General features: G+C 43.6%; 1 protein-coding gene across 7 annotated transcripts in view; it reads left to right on the plus strand.

The window, feature by feature from the left end:
* Positions 1 to 14,928, plus strand: part of LOC121005287 (gastrula zinc finger protein XlCGF8.2DB-like) — a 52,061-nt gene extending 37,133 nt beyond the window's left edge. For 5 of the 7 annotated variants that reach the window (XM_040437932.1, XM_040437929.1, XM_040437928.1 and 2 more), the window contains exons 3-6: positions 5,601 to 5,698; positions 5,797 to 5,899; positions 6,270 to 6,296; positions 13,728 to 14,928. In XM_040437932.1, coding sequence (XP_040293866.1) covers positions 5,601 to 5,698; positions 5,797 to 5,899; positions 6,270 to 6,296; positions 13,728 to 14,527 — 1,028 coding nt within the window. In that variant the 3' untranslated portion in view covers positions 14,528 to 14,928. Of the gene's footprint in view, positions 1 to 5,600; positions 5,699 to 5,796; positions 5,900 to 6,269; positions 6,297 to 9,133; positions 9,192 to 13,600 lie in introns of those variants that run through there. The other 2 variants (XM_040437933.1, XM_040437934.1) reach the window with 2 other exon arrangements.
* The last annotated feature ends 1,179 nt before the right edge of the window (positions 14,929 to 16,107 follow it).

Genomic DNA, 16,107 nt, shown 5'->3' on the forward strand with positions numbered 1-16,107 from the left:
GTATCTGGCATAAGGGGTTGGAGCACCGCCAGACACCATTGACTGGAATGGGACCCAGAGGGGATCCGGCCTGTTTCCACCATTAGTGCCTGGATTTGCAAGCAGCATTTTTTTGTCCTTCCGAAACTCAACACTCATGTCGAAAACAGTTCGGCTCCCCGCCAGGTACCACGGGGAAAGGGCAGTATCTGGCGATGCAGAGTACGATGACTGGCCCACCAGAAGATTTTAGCGCTAGTGTCTGGTACAAAGCTTGGAAAGCTGCTGTTCTCGATTTGTCCGGGACACTAACATTGAAGGCTGCAGAGATTCTGTTTCTCCGCGGTATGTGAGCCTCAAGGGCAGTTGTACATGAGGAAAAGCCTTTAGGCGAGTGTTATCAAAACTGGTGTAAAGGGAAACTGGCTTAGTTGCCCATATCAACCAATTAGATTCCACCTTTGATTTTTCAGAGCTCCTCTTGCAAATGAAAGGTGGAATCTGATTGGTTGCTATGAGCAACTAAGCCAGTTTCCCTTTACACCAGTTTCATATATCTCCCCCATTATGTCTGTAGGGCAGAGCTGCCTGTAGGCACCTTTGGGTAGCCATACAATACTCATCGCTTTGTGGCTGACAGCCATAGACCTGTATCTTTTACTGGCTGCACATGTGCTGGTAAGGCTACTTTCACACTTGCGTTCGGAGCGGATCCGTCTGGTGTCTGCACAGACGGATCCGCTCTTATAATGCAAACGCTTGCATCTGTTCAGAACGGATCCGTCTGCATAACTGTTTTTTTTTTTTTCAGATCTGATTTTTCACTTCGTGAAAACTCTGATCCGACAGTATATTCTAACACAGAGGCATTCCGATGGGGACGCTTCAAGTTAGAATATACTAAAAGAACTGTGTACATGACTGCTGCCGCACCTGAGTGCCGCACCTGAGGGGTTAATTGTGCATATCATGGCCCCCTGTAAGAGATCAGTTGCTGCCAGGCATAAGGGGGCAGACCCTCCCCTCCCCCAATGATGGGAGGTCGGTAATTTTAATTAGGAAGGGGGGGAGAGGGGAGGCCGCACTGGCCACCAATGAGTTAAATACAGGGGAGGGAGGGGGGGCGGCACTGGCCACCAATGAGTTAAATACAGGGGAGGGAGGGGGGGCCGCACTGGCCACCAATGAGTTAAATACAGGGGAGGGAGGGGTGGGCGGCACTGGCCACCAATGAGTTAAATACAGGGGAGGGAGGGGTGGGCGGCACTGGCCACCAATGAGTTAAATACAGGGGAGGGAGGGAGGGGGGGGGCGCACTGGCCACCAATGAGTTAAATACAGGGGAGGGAGGGGGGTCTGCCCCCTGCTGCCAGGCAGCACCCGATCTCTTACAGGGGGCCATGATACGCACAATTAACCCCTTAGGTGCCGCACCTGAGGGGTTAATTGTGCGGATCACAGCCCCCTGTGGGAGATCGGGTGCTGCCAGGAAGCAAGGGGGCAGTCATGTACACAGTTCTTTTAGTATATTCTAACTTGAAGCGTCCCCATCACCATGGGAACGCCTCTGTGTTAGAATATACTGTCGGATCTGAGTTTCACGATCTAACTCAAATCCGATGGTATATTCTAACATAGAGGCGTTCCCATGGTGATGGGGACGCTTCAAGTTAAAATATACCATCGGATTGGAGAAAACTCCGATCTGATGGTATATTAACCACCTCAGCTCCCCTAGCTTAAACACCCTTAAAGGGCTTCTGTCACCCCTCTCAAGTCATTATTTTTTTTGTGCTGGTTAAATTCCTTATACTGCGATATATGAAAATATAATGGTCTTACTTACTTTCCCTCAGCAGTTTCTTGTAAAAACGAACTTTTATAATATGTAAATTAGGTCTCTACCAGCAAGTAGGGCGTCTACTTTCTGGTAGCCGCTGCAAAAAACCACCCCCTCGTCGTGTTGATTGACAGGGCCAGCCGCGATCTCCTCCTCCGGCCGGCCCTGTCAGCATTTCAAATATTGCGCGCCTGTGTTCATTCGGCGCAGGCGCTCTGAGATGAGGAGGCTCGCCTCCTCAGCACTCCCTCAGTGCGTCTGCGCCGATGACGTCTTCTCTTTCGGTGATGTAATCGGCGCAGGCGCACTGAGGGAGTGCTGCGGAGGCGAGCCTCCTCATCTCAGCGCCTGCGCCGAATGAACACAGGCGCGCGATATTTGAAATGCTGACAGGGCCGGCCGGAGGAGGAGATCGCGGCTGGCCCTGTCAATCAACACGACGAGGGGGTGGTTTTTTGCAGCGGCTACCAGCAAGTAGACGCCCTACTTGCTGGTAGAGACCTAATTTACACATTATAAAAGTTAGTTTTTATAAGAAACTTCTGAAGGAAAGTAAGTAAGACCATTATATTTTCATATATCGCAGTATAAGGAATTTAACTAGCCCAAAAAAAAAAATACTTTAGTGGGGTGACAGAAGCCCTTTAATGACCAGGCCACTTTTTACAATTCTGACCTACACTACTTTCACGGTTTATTGCTCGGTCATGCAACTTACCACCCAAATGAATTTTACCTCCTTTTCTTCTCACTAATAGAGCTTTCATTTGGTGGTATTTCATTGCTGCTGACATTTTAACTTTTTTTGTTATTAATCGAAATTGACCAAAATTTTGGCAAAAAAATGATATTTTTCAGTTGTAAAAATGTTCAATTAAAACTACATTTCTATATAAATTTTTCTCTAAATTTATTGTTCTACATGTCTTTGATAAAAAAATGCAATATGTGTATATTTATTGGTTTGCGCAAAGGTTATAGCGTTTACAAACTATGGTACAAAAATGTGAATTTCCGCTTTTTGAAGCCGCTCTGACTTTCTGAGCACCTGTCATGTTTCCTGAGGTTCTACAATGCCCAGACAGTACAAACACCCCACAAATGACCCCATTTCGGAAAGTAGACACCCTAAGGTATTCGCTGATGGGCATAGTGAGTTCATAGAAGTTTTTATTTTTTGTCACAAGTTAGTGGAAAATGATGATTTTTTATTTTTTTTTCTTACAAAGTCTCATATTCCACTAACTTGTGACAAAAAATAAAAACTTCCATGAACTTCCATTTGGACTACGCTAAAAATCTTCTATGAACTCGCCATGCCTCTCAAAAGTGATCTTTTTATAGCGCCGCAGCGATTTTACGGTGTTTTTGCAGTGATCAGAAAAAAAATACTTATGTCACTGCGGTGGGGCGGACTGAACGCAAGTGTGCGCACAAGATCAGGCCTGATCGGGCGAACACTGCGTTTTTTGTAGAGCCTATAGAACATGTCCTATTCTTGTCCGTAATTGCGGACAAGAAAAGGCATTTTCTATATAGTTCTGGCAATGTGCGGATTCGCAAAATGCGGAAAGCACATTGCCAGTGTCCGTGTTTTGCGGATCCGTGGATCCGCAAAACACATACGGATGCCTGAATGGAGCCTTACAGGGGGGTCATCAGGGGTTAATAAGTGACAGGGGGGGTGTAGTGTAGTGGTGTTTGTACTTTACATAGCTGCCTGTGTCCTCTGGTGGTCGATCCAAGCAAAAGGGACCACCAGAGGACCAGGTAGCAGGTATATTAGACGCTGTTATCAAAACAGCGTCTAATATACCTGTTAGGGGTTAAAAAAATTGCATCTACAGCCTGCCAGCGAACGATCGCCGCTGGCAGGCTGTAGATGTACTCATTTACCTCCGGTTTCTGTGAACTCGCGCTCCTGTGTGCGTGCGTTCACAGGAAATCTCGCCTCTCGCGAGAGGACGTGCCGGCGCGTCCCGGAGGAATAACAGGGCCGCCGCCAGGACGCAATCCTGCGTACGGCGGTCCTGGGCTGGTTAATAGGGACTCCTGACTTTAAATGTAAAGTCAATGGGGGACGGATCCGTTTGCAATTGCACCATATTGTGTCAACGTCAAACTGATCCGTCCCCATTGACTTGCATTGTAAGTCTGGACGGATCCGTTTGCCTCCGCACGGCCAGGCGGACACCTGAACGCTGCAAGCTGTGTTCGGGTGTCCTCCTGCTGAGCGGAACGGAGGCCAAACGGTGCCAGACTGAGGCATTCTGAGCGGATCCGCATCCACTCAGAATGCATTGGGGCTGTACGGATCAGTTCGGGGCCGCTTGTGAGAGCCTTCAAACTGAACTCACAAGCGGAACCCCGAACGCAAGTGTGAAAGTAGCCTCACGTCACATACATGCAGCTAGTAATAACCATTATTAAACTATCAGCACTGCCGTCTGATGGTTTAATGTGAATACCGTAATTCATTTTTACACGCAGTCTCTCTGACCTGCTTGTTGAAGCTTCACTCCGAAAATGGCCACTGATGGCGGTTTCTGTCCATCAGTGGCCTCCATTCATTTACACGGGGGACAGACTGTGCATGCGCTAGTTTCCCCATCCATTCCCAGTGCAGATGAACGGATGGAACCCTCTATCAGATGCCATGTTCCCAGCACAGGTCAGAGGATCTGCATATAAACATGAAATATTCATATTAAATTATTAAACCTCAGTGCCGATAGTTTATTAATGATTATTACTATGTGATGTTACCAGCACACGTACAGCCAGTAATAGAAACTGGCCAGCCCCTCTAATCCAAGGTTGTCCACACAACTTCCAGTTCTTAACAAGTCTATGGAGGATATTGATAATACTGATACAGGCCTAAATGTTTGTGTAAGGTGTTATAACTAGTGAAAAAAACAGCACCAGGGTCACCGTTTCCTGATCTCCACCACAAAATTAGCCTTTTGTGCCAGTTAGGCGATGGGCTGAATACTGCCGACAGACTGGTAGGTAGAGGCGCATTTTGGTAGGACAGTGCCTACTTCTGCCCTAACAGCTCCTCCATCTCGCCTGTCTACCTGCTTCCTCATTCTTTCTCTACTAAACATGTTGCCGGAGCTCCCCATAGTGGTTCGAACACCAAAATGGTGTGTTAGTCCTGTTGCTTTACTTTTCTCCAATTTTGCAGGCATCATGGAATACATGGTGTAATGTTCTGAAATGAGCTCTGGTCTGGCAGCAAAGATGGGTCCGAAAATATGGCAGAAGTCAGTCTGTCATTTCTCATCTCTGCTTGCCTTATTCAGTACAGTAGAGAGCAGACATGCCCAGCTGTAGTGGCATACAAAGCAGTATGGCATGGTTCCACATTGGATTTTCTTGTATAAGTGATAGGAGCACGAGACGTTTTCCACCCAGAAGAAGAGGTATTTGCAGCAGGTCTATTGTTATCACTCATATTGTAGGTGCTTCTATAGCAGGGATCAGCAACCTTTGGCAGTGCAGATGCAGTGAAACTACAACTCCCAGCATACACACTTACTCAGCTGTACTTGTAACTTCCATACAAGTGAAAGGAGGATTCTGGGGGTAGTAGTTTCAGAACCTCTGGAGTGCCGGAGGTTGCTGCTCCCTGTTTCATAGTTATCCCGAGGTGAAGTACTCTGTTCCGGAGTGTTATCTAGGGATAGATGGAAATGAGTTAGGACTCTTAAATAAGGGGCAAATGCAGCCTTGAAGGCATTAATAAAGTGACTTTTTCATTGCATATTCATCACAGATGAATCCTGCAGGTCGAATACACCAGAGACCTCTCCAACGTCGCCTAGCCCTCAGTCTTCAACCATTAAAGAAGAGGACTCCTGCAGTGATGAGCAGGTAGAGCACAGTGAGGTTCATGGATTGGCTTCAGGGCATCAGATCTGTATTGTTAGGCTGGAAAGTGTTAAGTACGTGACGTGTTTTGTGACCTGTAGGCAGCATGTCGGGGTGACGTGTCAACACAGACGGAGCTCATCTTAATTAAGAAGCAAGTGAAGGAGGAGGAACTTGACGAAATACCCATCAATGGCAACACAGGTGAGTAGAGACCATTTTATGCACTTCAATAACGTTTATTGGGTGATGTTGGGGAATATTCATGTGACCTAAAGTACATGCTGGTATCTGAGGCTGGCCCTCTCATTTCTACAGCACATTTGCAGTGTGTCATGATTGGATCAGCTCCATTCAATGGGGACATTTCATTTCTTGATGTAGATTTGGCATAGAATATGTGTTGAAATGTGGGCCTTGTGAGCATACCCAATATACTGTATGCAAAAACAAAAAAATCATGTGTGCAATCTACATCAGAAATGTGACTATAACCAGCACTTCATGCATTGTAGCTACTACCACCCCCATCCTGCCCTGTAAAACATAATCGTTTTTTTGTCTTTCACTGCAGGAAATAATTGGCTGGGATACCAAACTGGTAAGTGACGTTTTGTATTATTGTTTCTGTCTTCTGAAGGAAATCTAGTTTGAGACGCACATAATTAGGCTACATTTTTGCGCCTGTATTACAGGCGGAAAATCCCGGGCCAGTGGTCTGATGACCTGAACTAACAGCTTCATAGAACCGTAGTTGGGCTGGGAGTTGCTGCCATTACAGCTTTACTTACAGTTACTCGCCTTTTGTTGAAAGACTGTATGGTATGAAGATTATGACTGGTCTCACTCGTAACAAATAATTAACACCATTCTCTCCAGATTACTGCAGCAACACAGTGCCATACAGTAGCAAATGGGCGTGCAGGGGGAGATTTATCAAACTGGTGTAAAGTAGAACTGACTTGGATGTCCATAGCAACCAATCAGATTCCCCCTTTCATTTTCCAAAGGAGCTATGAAAAGTGGAATCTGCTTTCTATGGGCAGTTCTACTTTACACCAGTTTGATAAATCTCCCCCACAGTGTCTACAAAATAACTTAAAATGGGTCAGAAGGATGGTTTTTAAGTATGAATACAGAAGCTGAAAATGTACTTAAATATTGTGGCATTTCAATATGATCGCATTACTACTATGCAAGTAAACCCCCACCTCAGATATTCTGATGAACTCATGCTTCAAGGGAGTCAGTCAGCAGCTCTGACCCCCTGAAAACTGCTGACAGCACTATATAATTGCTGGGGGCAGCAAGACAAAATTATGGTGCATTAAAACTTCATGAATCATAGAAAGCATGAACCAATAAAACTTAACTTTTAATATACATCATCTTGTATATTATATTAGCTCCTTTTGGGTGCTTTTTATAAGAAAACCCAGGAATAGCGCTGCTAAGATATCAGATATACAATATAAAGCAAGGAGAATATCAAATAAACCATGGCAGGGTAACGTGAAATCTCTCCCTGAGACATCCCTATTGCTGACTCAGCCAGGTCAGGTGGTAGGTGCCCTCTGTCCCCGTACCTATGCCTGAAAATGCCCCTATTTGCCCTAGCAAAAATCTAAAGTCATACTAACGCCCTAAGTATAATCCCGACGTGTTTCCCCCCCCAAAAATTCACAAATGGTTCATCAGGGGATTAATAGAGAGCAAAATAAACATGCAGATAATGTGGTCATGGTGGTGAAGCAATAAGACACCCACAAAAAATGATAAAATCCCTTCTTAAAGCCTCATTCACATGTCCGTGCTCAAATCCATGAGCAGGTAGTCAGTGATGCATCCGTGAAGGGTCCGTGTGTCCGTTTTTTGCTGTTCATGTTGCATCCATGTTTCACTGACACTGAACAGCTGAAAAATAATTTTCAAAGCATCTCTTCTTAATGATCTGTGAAACATGGATGGCATCTGTGGTTTTCATGGACCCATAGACTATAATGGGCATGATGGATCCGTGAACACGGACAAAATAGAGCATGCATCCGTGCTAAAAACATTGACCCACGGACAGTGCTAAAACACTGATGTGTGAATTAAAATGAATGGGGACGTGTGCTGTCCGTGGAGAACACGTACAGTAGGGATCGACTGATATTGATTTTTTTCAGAGCAGATACCAATAATCTGTGAACTTTCAGGCCGATAGCCGATAATTTATACCGATATTTTATATATTATTATGTATATTAGTTGGTAGTCACTGAGGTGGTGGAAATTTGCATTTGGCACTAGTAATATTATAAATGTGCGGTAAATTATAAATTAATAAAGCCCTTTAGTTGGTAGTCAATTTAACATTTACATTTATAATATACTAGTGCCAAATGCCAATTTCCACACCACCACCCCCTCCTCACTGACTTTATTAACCCCTATCAGACCTCAAATCAGACTTTATTTAACCCCTATCAGACCTCAGATGAATAAAATAAAACAACTCCTCACCTCTCCTTCGTCGCGGCTCCTCTTCATCTCCGGGTCCAGTGGCGCGCTCCCCTGTGTTCTCTGGCCCGCGCTGCACTGTCACCTGACATCGTGCAGCGTTAGGTCATAGTGCGCGCACTACGTCCTGACGCTGTACGGGGTCAGGACAGTGCAACAGGGGCCCCATCAAAGAAGACCAGTGAGGGTGAGTATCGTAAGCGCTTGCTGCGCTTCTTACCGGCACCCGATGCGTACTAGTGAGCGCTTCCATAATGCTTGAAGCTTAGATAAATGCGCAGGACTGCAGATGTAACTAGATACGGTCCAAGGGACCACTCGCGTGCGCCAGTCGATGCAGGGAAAGGGGGTCTCCTGTTATCTTGCTCACAGGAGACGCCCTTTCCCTGCATTGACAGGCGCACGTGAGTGGTCCCTTGGACCTTATCTAGTTACATCTGTAGTCCTGCGCATTTATCTAATCTAAGCTATCACCTTAAGAAGGGATTTTATAATTTTTTTGGGTGTCCGTGTTATTGCTTCACCACCATGACCACATTATCTGCATGTTTATTTTGCCTTCTATTAATCCCCTGATGAACCATTTGTGAACTTTTTTGGGGGAAAACGCATTGGTATGACTTTATATTTTTGCTAGGGCAAATAGGGGCATTTTCAGGCATAGGTGCCCTCTGTCCCCATTCCTGCCATCAAGGTGATTCTCTAGGCTGAGTCAGCAATAGGGACGTCTTGGGGAGAGATTCCACGTTACCCTGCCATGGTTTATTTGATATTCCCCTTGCTCTATATTGTATATCTGATATCTTAGCAGCGCTATTCCTGGGTTTTCTTATATATTATATAGCTCCTTTTGGGTGTTTATAACCTGATGTATATTAAAAGTTAAAAGGGTTGTCTGAGTTATTTTTTTGTTCTTTGTATGTTTCTAACTAGGCAAATGAAAGAACTTTACAATTCACTTACTTTATCTCCAGTTGCTGCTTTCACTGAGGGTCACATGACCTGTGATGTCAGCCTCTCTCCCTGCTCTGATGATGATTCGTGCACAAGCCTGAGAGAGCAGATGTGTCTGTACACAAGATGTCACTGTGCTGGCCACGCCCTCTGCACTGCTTCTTATTACTCACTCTCTCCCTGGATTCTTGAGGAAAAACATTAACCCCTTCAGCTGCACAGACTCGGGGCTGAAGGCTTTACTGAGTAGCTGCAAGCAGTGAGGAGACAAATGCTGGGCACAGGAGCTGACAGAGGAGTTTTGCAGAGCATTGCACAAGAACAGGTAGGGGAAAGATCTTGTGTGTCTCAGCAGTGTCATTGTACAGCTGGGACTTGTAGTCCTACAAATACAACATGCTGCTGAGTCTCCCAGCAGGCAGACATGTCACTCAGGGCAGCACTTCTATTCACTTCCTTTGCAGAGCAGGGGGAGGGGCAGAGATTGTTATTGCAGGTAAACAAAGGGCCAGAAGAGAACCAGGGAAATTAGAAAATATATACAGTGCCTTGCAAAAGTATTCACCCCCTTTGACTTTTTTCGTATTTTGTTACATTACAGCCTTAAGTTCAATGTTTTGTTAATCTGAATTTTATGTGATGGATCAGAACACAATAGTCTAAGTTGGTGAAGTGAAATGAGAAAAATATATAAATAAAACTCTTGTTTAAAAATGGAAAACAGAAAATTGTCATGTGCGTATGTATTCTCACCCCCTTTGTTAGGAAGCCTATAAAAAGCTGTGGTACAACCAATTACCTTCAGAAGTCATAATTAGTGAAATGATGTCCACCTGTGTGCAATCTAGGTGTCACATGATCACACCTTTTTTTTGAAAGACCCCAGAGGCTGCAACATGTAAGCAAGAGGCATCACTAACCAAACACTGAAGACCAAGGAACTCTCCAAACAAGTAAGGGACAATGTTGAGAAGTACAAGTCAGGGTTAGGTTATAAAAACATATCCAAATCTTTGATGATCCCCAGGATCACAATCAAATCGATCATATCTAAATGGAAAGAACATGGCACAACAGCAAACCTGCCAAGAGACGGCCGCCCACCAAAACTCACTGACCGGGCAAGGAGGACATTAATCAGAGAGGCAGCGCAGAGACCTAAGGTAACCCTGGATGTGCTGCCGAGTTCCACAGCAGAGACTGGAGTATCTTTACATAGGATGACAATAAACCGTACGCTCCAAAGAGTTAGGCTTTATGGCAGAGTGGCCAGAAGAAAGCCATTAATTTCAGCTAAAAACAAAAAGGCACGTTGTGAGTTTGCGAAAAGGCACGAGGAAGAGTCTCAAAAAGGTGCTCTGGTCTGATGAGACTAAAATTAAACTTTTTGGCCATCAAAGAAACGCTATGTACAGTCAGGTCCATAAATATTGGGACATGGACACAATTGTAACATTTTTGGCTCTATACACCACCACAATGGATTTGAAATGAAACAAACAAGATGTGCTTTATCTGCAGACTGTCATCTTTAATTTGAGGTATTTACATCCAAATCAGGTGAACGGTGCAGAAAAAAAACAGTTTGCATATGTGCCTCCCACTTGTTAAGGGACCAAAAGTAATGGGACAGAATAATAATCATAAATCAAACTTTCACTTTTTAATACTTGGTTGCAAATCCTTTGCAGTCAATTACAGCCTGAAGTCTGGAACGCATAGAGCTCACCAGACGCTGGGTTTCATCCCTGGTGATGCTCTGCCAGGCCTCTACTGCAACTGTCTTCAGCTCCTGCTTGTTCTTGGGGCATTTTCCCTTCAGTTCTGTCTTCAGCAAGTGAAATGCATGCTCAATCTGATTCAGGTCCGGTGATTGACTTGGCTATTGCATAACATTCCATTTCTTTCCCTTAATAAACTCTTTGGTTGCTTTTGCAGTATGCTTTGGGTCATTGTCCATCTGCACTGTGAAGCGCCGTCCAGTGAGTTCTGAAGCATTTGGCTGAATATGAGCAGATAATATTGCCCGAAATACTTCAGAATTCATCCTGCTGCTTTTGTCAGCAGTCACATCGTCAATAAATACAAGAGAACCAGTTCCATTGGCAGTCATACATGCCCACGTCATGACACTACCACCACCATGCTTCACTGATGAGGTGGTATGCTTGGGATCATGAGCAGTTCCTTTCCTTCTCCATACTCTTCTCTTCCCATCACTCTGGTACAAGCTGGTCTCATCTGTCCATAGGATGTTGTTCCAGAACTGTGAAGGCTGTTTTAGATGTCGTTTGACACACTCCAATCTGGCCTTCCTGTTTTTGAGGCTCACAAATGGTTTCCATCTTGTGGTGAACCCTCTGTATTCACTCTGGTGAAGTCTTCTCCTGATTGTTGACTTTGACACACATACACCTACCTCCTGGAGAGTGTTTTTGATCTGGCCAACTGTTGTGAAGGGTGTTTTCTTCACCAGGGAAAGAATTCTTCGGTCATCCACCACAGTTGTTTTCCGTGGTCTTCTGGGTCTTTTGGTGTTGCTGAGCTCACCAGTGCGTTCCTTCTTTTTATGAATGTTCCAAACAGTTGTTTTGGCCAGGCCTAATGTTTTTGCTATCTCTCTGATGGGTTTGTTGTGTTTTTTCAGCCTAATGATGGCTTGCTTCACTGATAGTGACAGCTCTTTGGATCTCATCTTGAGAGTTGACAGCAAAAGATTCTAAATGCAAATAGCAGACTTGAAATGAACTCTGGACCTTTTATCTGCTCATTGTAATTGGGATAATGAGGGAAAAACACACACCTGGCCATGGAACAGCTGAGAAGCCAATTGTCCCATTACTTTTGGTCCCTTAACAAGTGGGAGGCACATATGCAAACTGTTGTAATTCCTGCACTGTTCACCTGATTTGGATGTAAATACCCTCAAATTAAAGCTGACAGTCTGCAGGTAAAGCACATCTTGTCCGTTTCATTTTAAATCCATTGTGGTGGTGTATAGAGCCAAAAATGTTACAATTGTGTCCATGTCCCAATATTTATGGACCGGACTGTGCGTGATTTGAGGCTAGGATGGAGGTTGACCTTCCAGCAGGACAATGACACCAAAACCACTGCTAAAGCAACACTTGAGTGGTTTAAGGGGAAACATGTAAATGTTTTGGAATAGCCTAGTCAAAGCACAGATCTCAATCCAATATTGTGGTCATACTTAAAGATTGCTGTTCACAAGCGCAAACCATCCAACTTGAAGGAGCTGGAGCAGTTTTGCAAGGAGGAATGGGCAAAAATCTCTGTGGTAAGATGTGGCAAGCTCATAGAGCCTTATCCAAAGCGACTTGGAGCTGTGATTGCCGCAAAAGGTGGCTCTACAAAGTATTGACTTTAGGGGGGTGAATAGTTATGCACATTGACTTTTTCTGTTATTTTGTCCTATTGGTTGTTTGCTTCACAATGGAAAAAAAGGCATCAAAGTTGTGGGCATGTTCTGTAAATTAAATGATGCAAATCCTTTAAACAATCCATGTTAATTCCAGGTTGTGAGGCACCAAAATACGAAAAAAAATCAAGGGGGGGTGAATGCTTTTGCAAGGCACTATTTTATTTTTTGCCTAAAACTTGCTTAGCTTAGTTATATATTGCTGCCCATCAGATTTACAGTGTGTGTGTGTATATAAAAAATTCATAACTCTAACAACGCCTTTAAGTTTTATTGGTTCATGCTTTGTATGATTCATATTTGCCTTTGCATGACCTTTATGATTATATCCAATATTATGGTTTATGCATTAAAACTTTAATTTCTCTGGCATGCAACCTGCATGAGCACCAAATGAGGTATGTTTACCTTCATGTCCCTGTCACCTTTATAGTGCTTTCAGAACATCTTTCCATCCTAGTATTCATGACTACTCGCATGTGACTGCTGCACCACACAGTATGTAGTACTATGTTTTTATTTTTTTATCCTTAAGCTATTTGTTTTCAAATTTTTTTGGGATTAAAACACAGGACAAACTATACATATGTGGTATTGCTGTAATAGTACTGACCCGTAGAATAAAAGCAACAGGTCAGCTTTACAGCATAGGGAACTTCCTAACAACAAACCCCATAAAGCTGTTTCGGAATTTTTGTTTGTTTCCAGTTTCACCCTATTTGGAATTTTTTAACTCCCCACTAGATTATATGCAATATTAAATGGTGCCATTAGAAAGTGCAATTTATCCTGCAAAAAACAAGCCTACAGCTATGTGACCTGAAAAATTTAAAGTGTTATTTGCCAAGGAAAGATGGAGTGAAAAACACACACAAAAAAACCCTGGGTCTTAAAGAGTTAATGAGCATGTGGACTGCAAACATTCAGTAAAATTGTGTATTTGCCCTGATATAGGATCTCTAGATAAGAATTTTCTATCACTTTCAGCACAACATGTCTGTTTCTAGATTTCTTACAATAATTGGACACCTTCCACAGGGCTTTGTATCCATGTGCCATCAGCTGTGCCAGGTCAGATGGAGACCTTTACAAACACACTATATAAAGTGCAATCATTTCAATTTTTCTCTTAAGGTATCTTACCCGATGACAAAGAAGCTGTCACCCAAAAAGTGTACCGTCCACCAGCAAAGCCCAGGGAGAAGAACTGGGAAACGGATGAATACGGACAATCTACAGCCACAGCTAAACAATTTATCTGTACAGAGTGTGGGAAAGGGTTCAGCCTCTATTCTTATCTCACCAAACATCAGAGGTCTCATTCGGGAGAGAAACCATATTCCTGCACCCTGTGTGGTAAATGTTTTGCTTACAAACCAAGTCTTGTTACTCATCAAAGGGTTCACACAGGGGAAAAGCCTTTTTCTTGTACTGAATGTGGAAAACTCTTTGTCAGTAAGTTCAACCTCAAAGCACATGAGAAGGTTCACACGGGGGAGAAGCCGGTGGAATGTCCAGCCTGCGGAAGATGTTTTAGCAATAATCCAGCCCTTGTTAAACATCTGAGGATACACACAGGGGAGAAGCCGTTCACTTGTACAGAATGTGGTAAAGTCTTTTCCAGTCGGTCTTGTCTCAATGCTCACCTGGTCCTCCACACGGGAGAAAGGCCGTATGTCTGTGAGGAATGTGGGAAAGCCTTTGCCAACCAGTCCAACCTTATATCACATCGAATAATACACACAGGACAGAAACCGTATGTATGCCCGGTGTGCGGGCGGGGTTTTGCCAACCAATCCAATCTTGCAAAACACAAGTTAACGCACACTGATGACAAGCCATTTGTGTGTATAGAATGTGGCAATGTTTTCTCCAGAAAAGATGGCCTTTCAAAACATTACGAAAGAATACACAAAAAAAAATTAGAATTTTGAAGGGAATATTTTTGCTCTGCACCATGACTTATGGGTTCAAAATGTGCTTTAAGTGAAAATGTAACAATCAGCATTGATTTAGGAGAAAACAAAAATGAATAAGAAATATATATATATATATAGATATGTATATATTTGTATTGAAATGGGACATTTTTAGACTATATCTATCTACTATGGGAGTGCATCCATGTAGGTTAGAAAATATTAATTGTAGCCATTAAGTCTTTAAAGGGTGACTGCGTTTTAAACTGCCTTATTAATTTAAGTAAAGAAATTGCAGCATATACAGTTGCAAGAAAAAGTACGTGAACCCTTTGGAATGATATGGATTTCTACACAAATTGGTCATAAAATGTGATCTGATCTTCATCTAAGTCACAACAATAGACCATCACAGTCTGCTTAAACTAATAACACACACAGAATAAAATGTTACCATGTTTTTTATTGAACACACCATGTAAACATTCACAGTGCAGGTGGAAAAAGTATGTGAACCCTTGGATTTAATAACTGGTTGAACCTCCTTTTGGCAGCAACAACCAAACGTTTCCTGTAGTTGCAGATCAGACGTGCACAACGGTCAGGAGTAATTCTTGACCATTCCTCTTTACAGAACTGTTTCAGTTCAGCAATATTCTTGGGATGTCTGGTGTGAATTGCTTTCTTGAGGTCATGCCACAGCATCTCAATCGGGTAGAGGTCAGGACTCTGACTAGGCCACTCCAGAAGGCGTATTTTCTTCTGTGTAAGCCATTCTGTTGTTTTACTTCTATGCTTTGGGTCGTTGTCCTGTTGCAACACCCATCTTCTGTTGAGCTTCAGCTGGTGGACAGATGGCCTTAAGTTCTCCTGCAAAATGTCTTGATAAACTTGGGAATTCATTTTTCCTTCGATGATGGCAATCCATCCAGGCCCTGACGCAGCAAAGCAGCCCCAAACCATGATGCCCCCACCACCATACTTCACAGTTGGGATGAGGTTTTGATGTTGGTGTGCTGTGCCTCTTTTTCTCCACACATAGTGTTGTGTGTTTCTTCCAAACAACTCCACTTTGGTCTCATCTGTCCACATAATATTTTGCCAGTACTGCTGTGGGACATCCAGGTGCTCTTGTGCAAACTGTAAACGTGCAGCAATGTTTTTTTTTTTTTTTTTGGACAGCAGTGGCTTCCTCTGTGGTATCCTCCCATGAAATTCATTCTTGTTTAGTGTTTTACGTATCGTAGATTCGCTAACAGGGATTGTAAGTCTTTAGCTGACACTCTAGGATTCTTCTACACCTCATTGAGCAGTCTGCGCTGTGCTCTTGCTGTCATCTTTACAGGACGGCCACTCCTAGGGAGAGTAGCAGCAGTGCTGAACTTTCTCCATTTATAGACAATTTGTCTTACCATGGACTGATGAACAGCAAGGCTTTTGGGGATACTTTTATAACTCTTTCCAGCTTTATGCAAGTCAACAATTAATCGTAGGTCTTCTGAGAGCTCTTTTGTGTGAGGCATCATTCACATCAGGCAATGCATTCTTTTTTTATAGGGCAGGGCAGCTGTAACCAACACCTCCAATCTCATCTC

This window comes from Bufo bufo, chromosome 6, assembly GCF_905171765.1.
Source record: "Bufo bufo chromosome 6, aBufBuf1.1, whole genome shotgun sequence".
Lineage (NCBI taxonomy): Eukaryota > Metazoa > Chordata > Amphibia > Anura > Bufonidae > Bufo > Bufo bufo.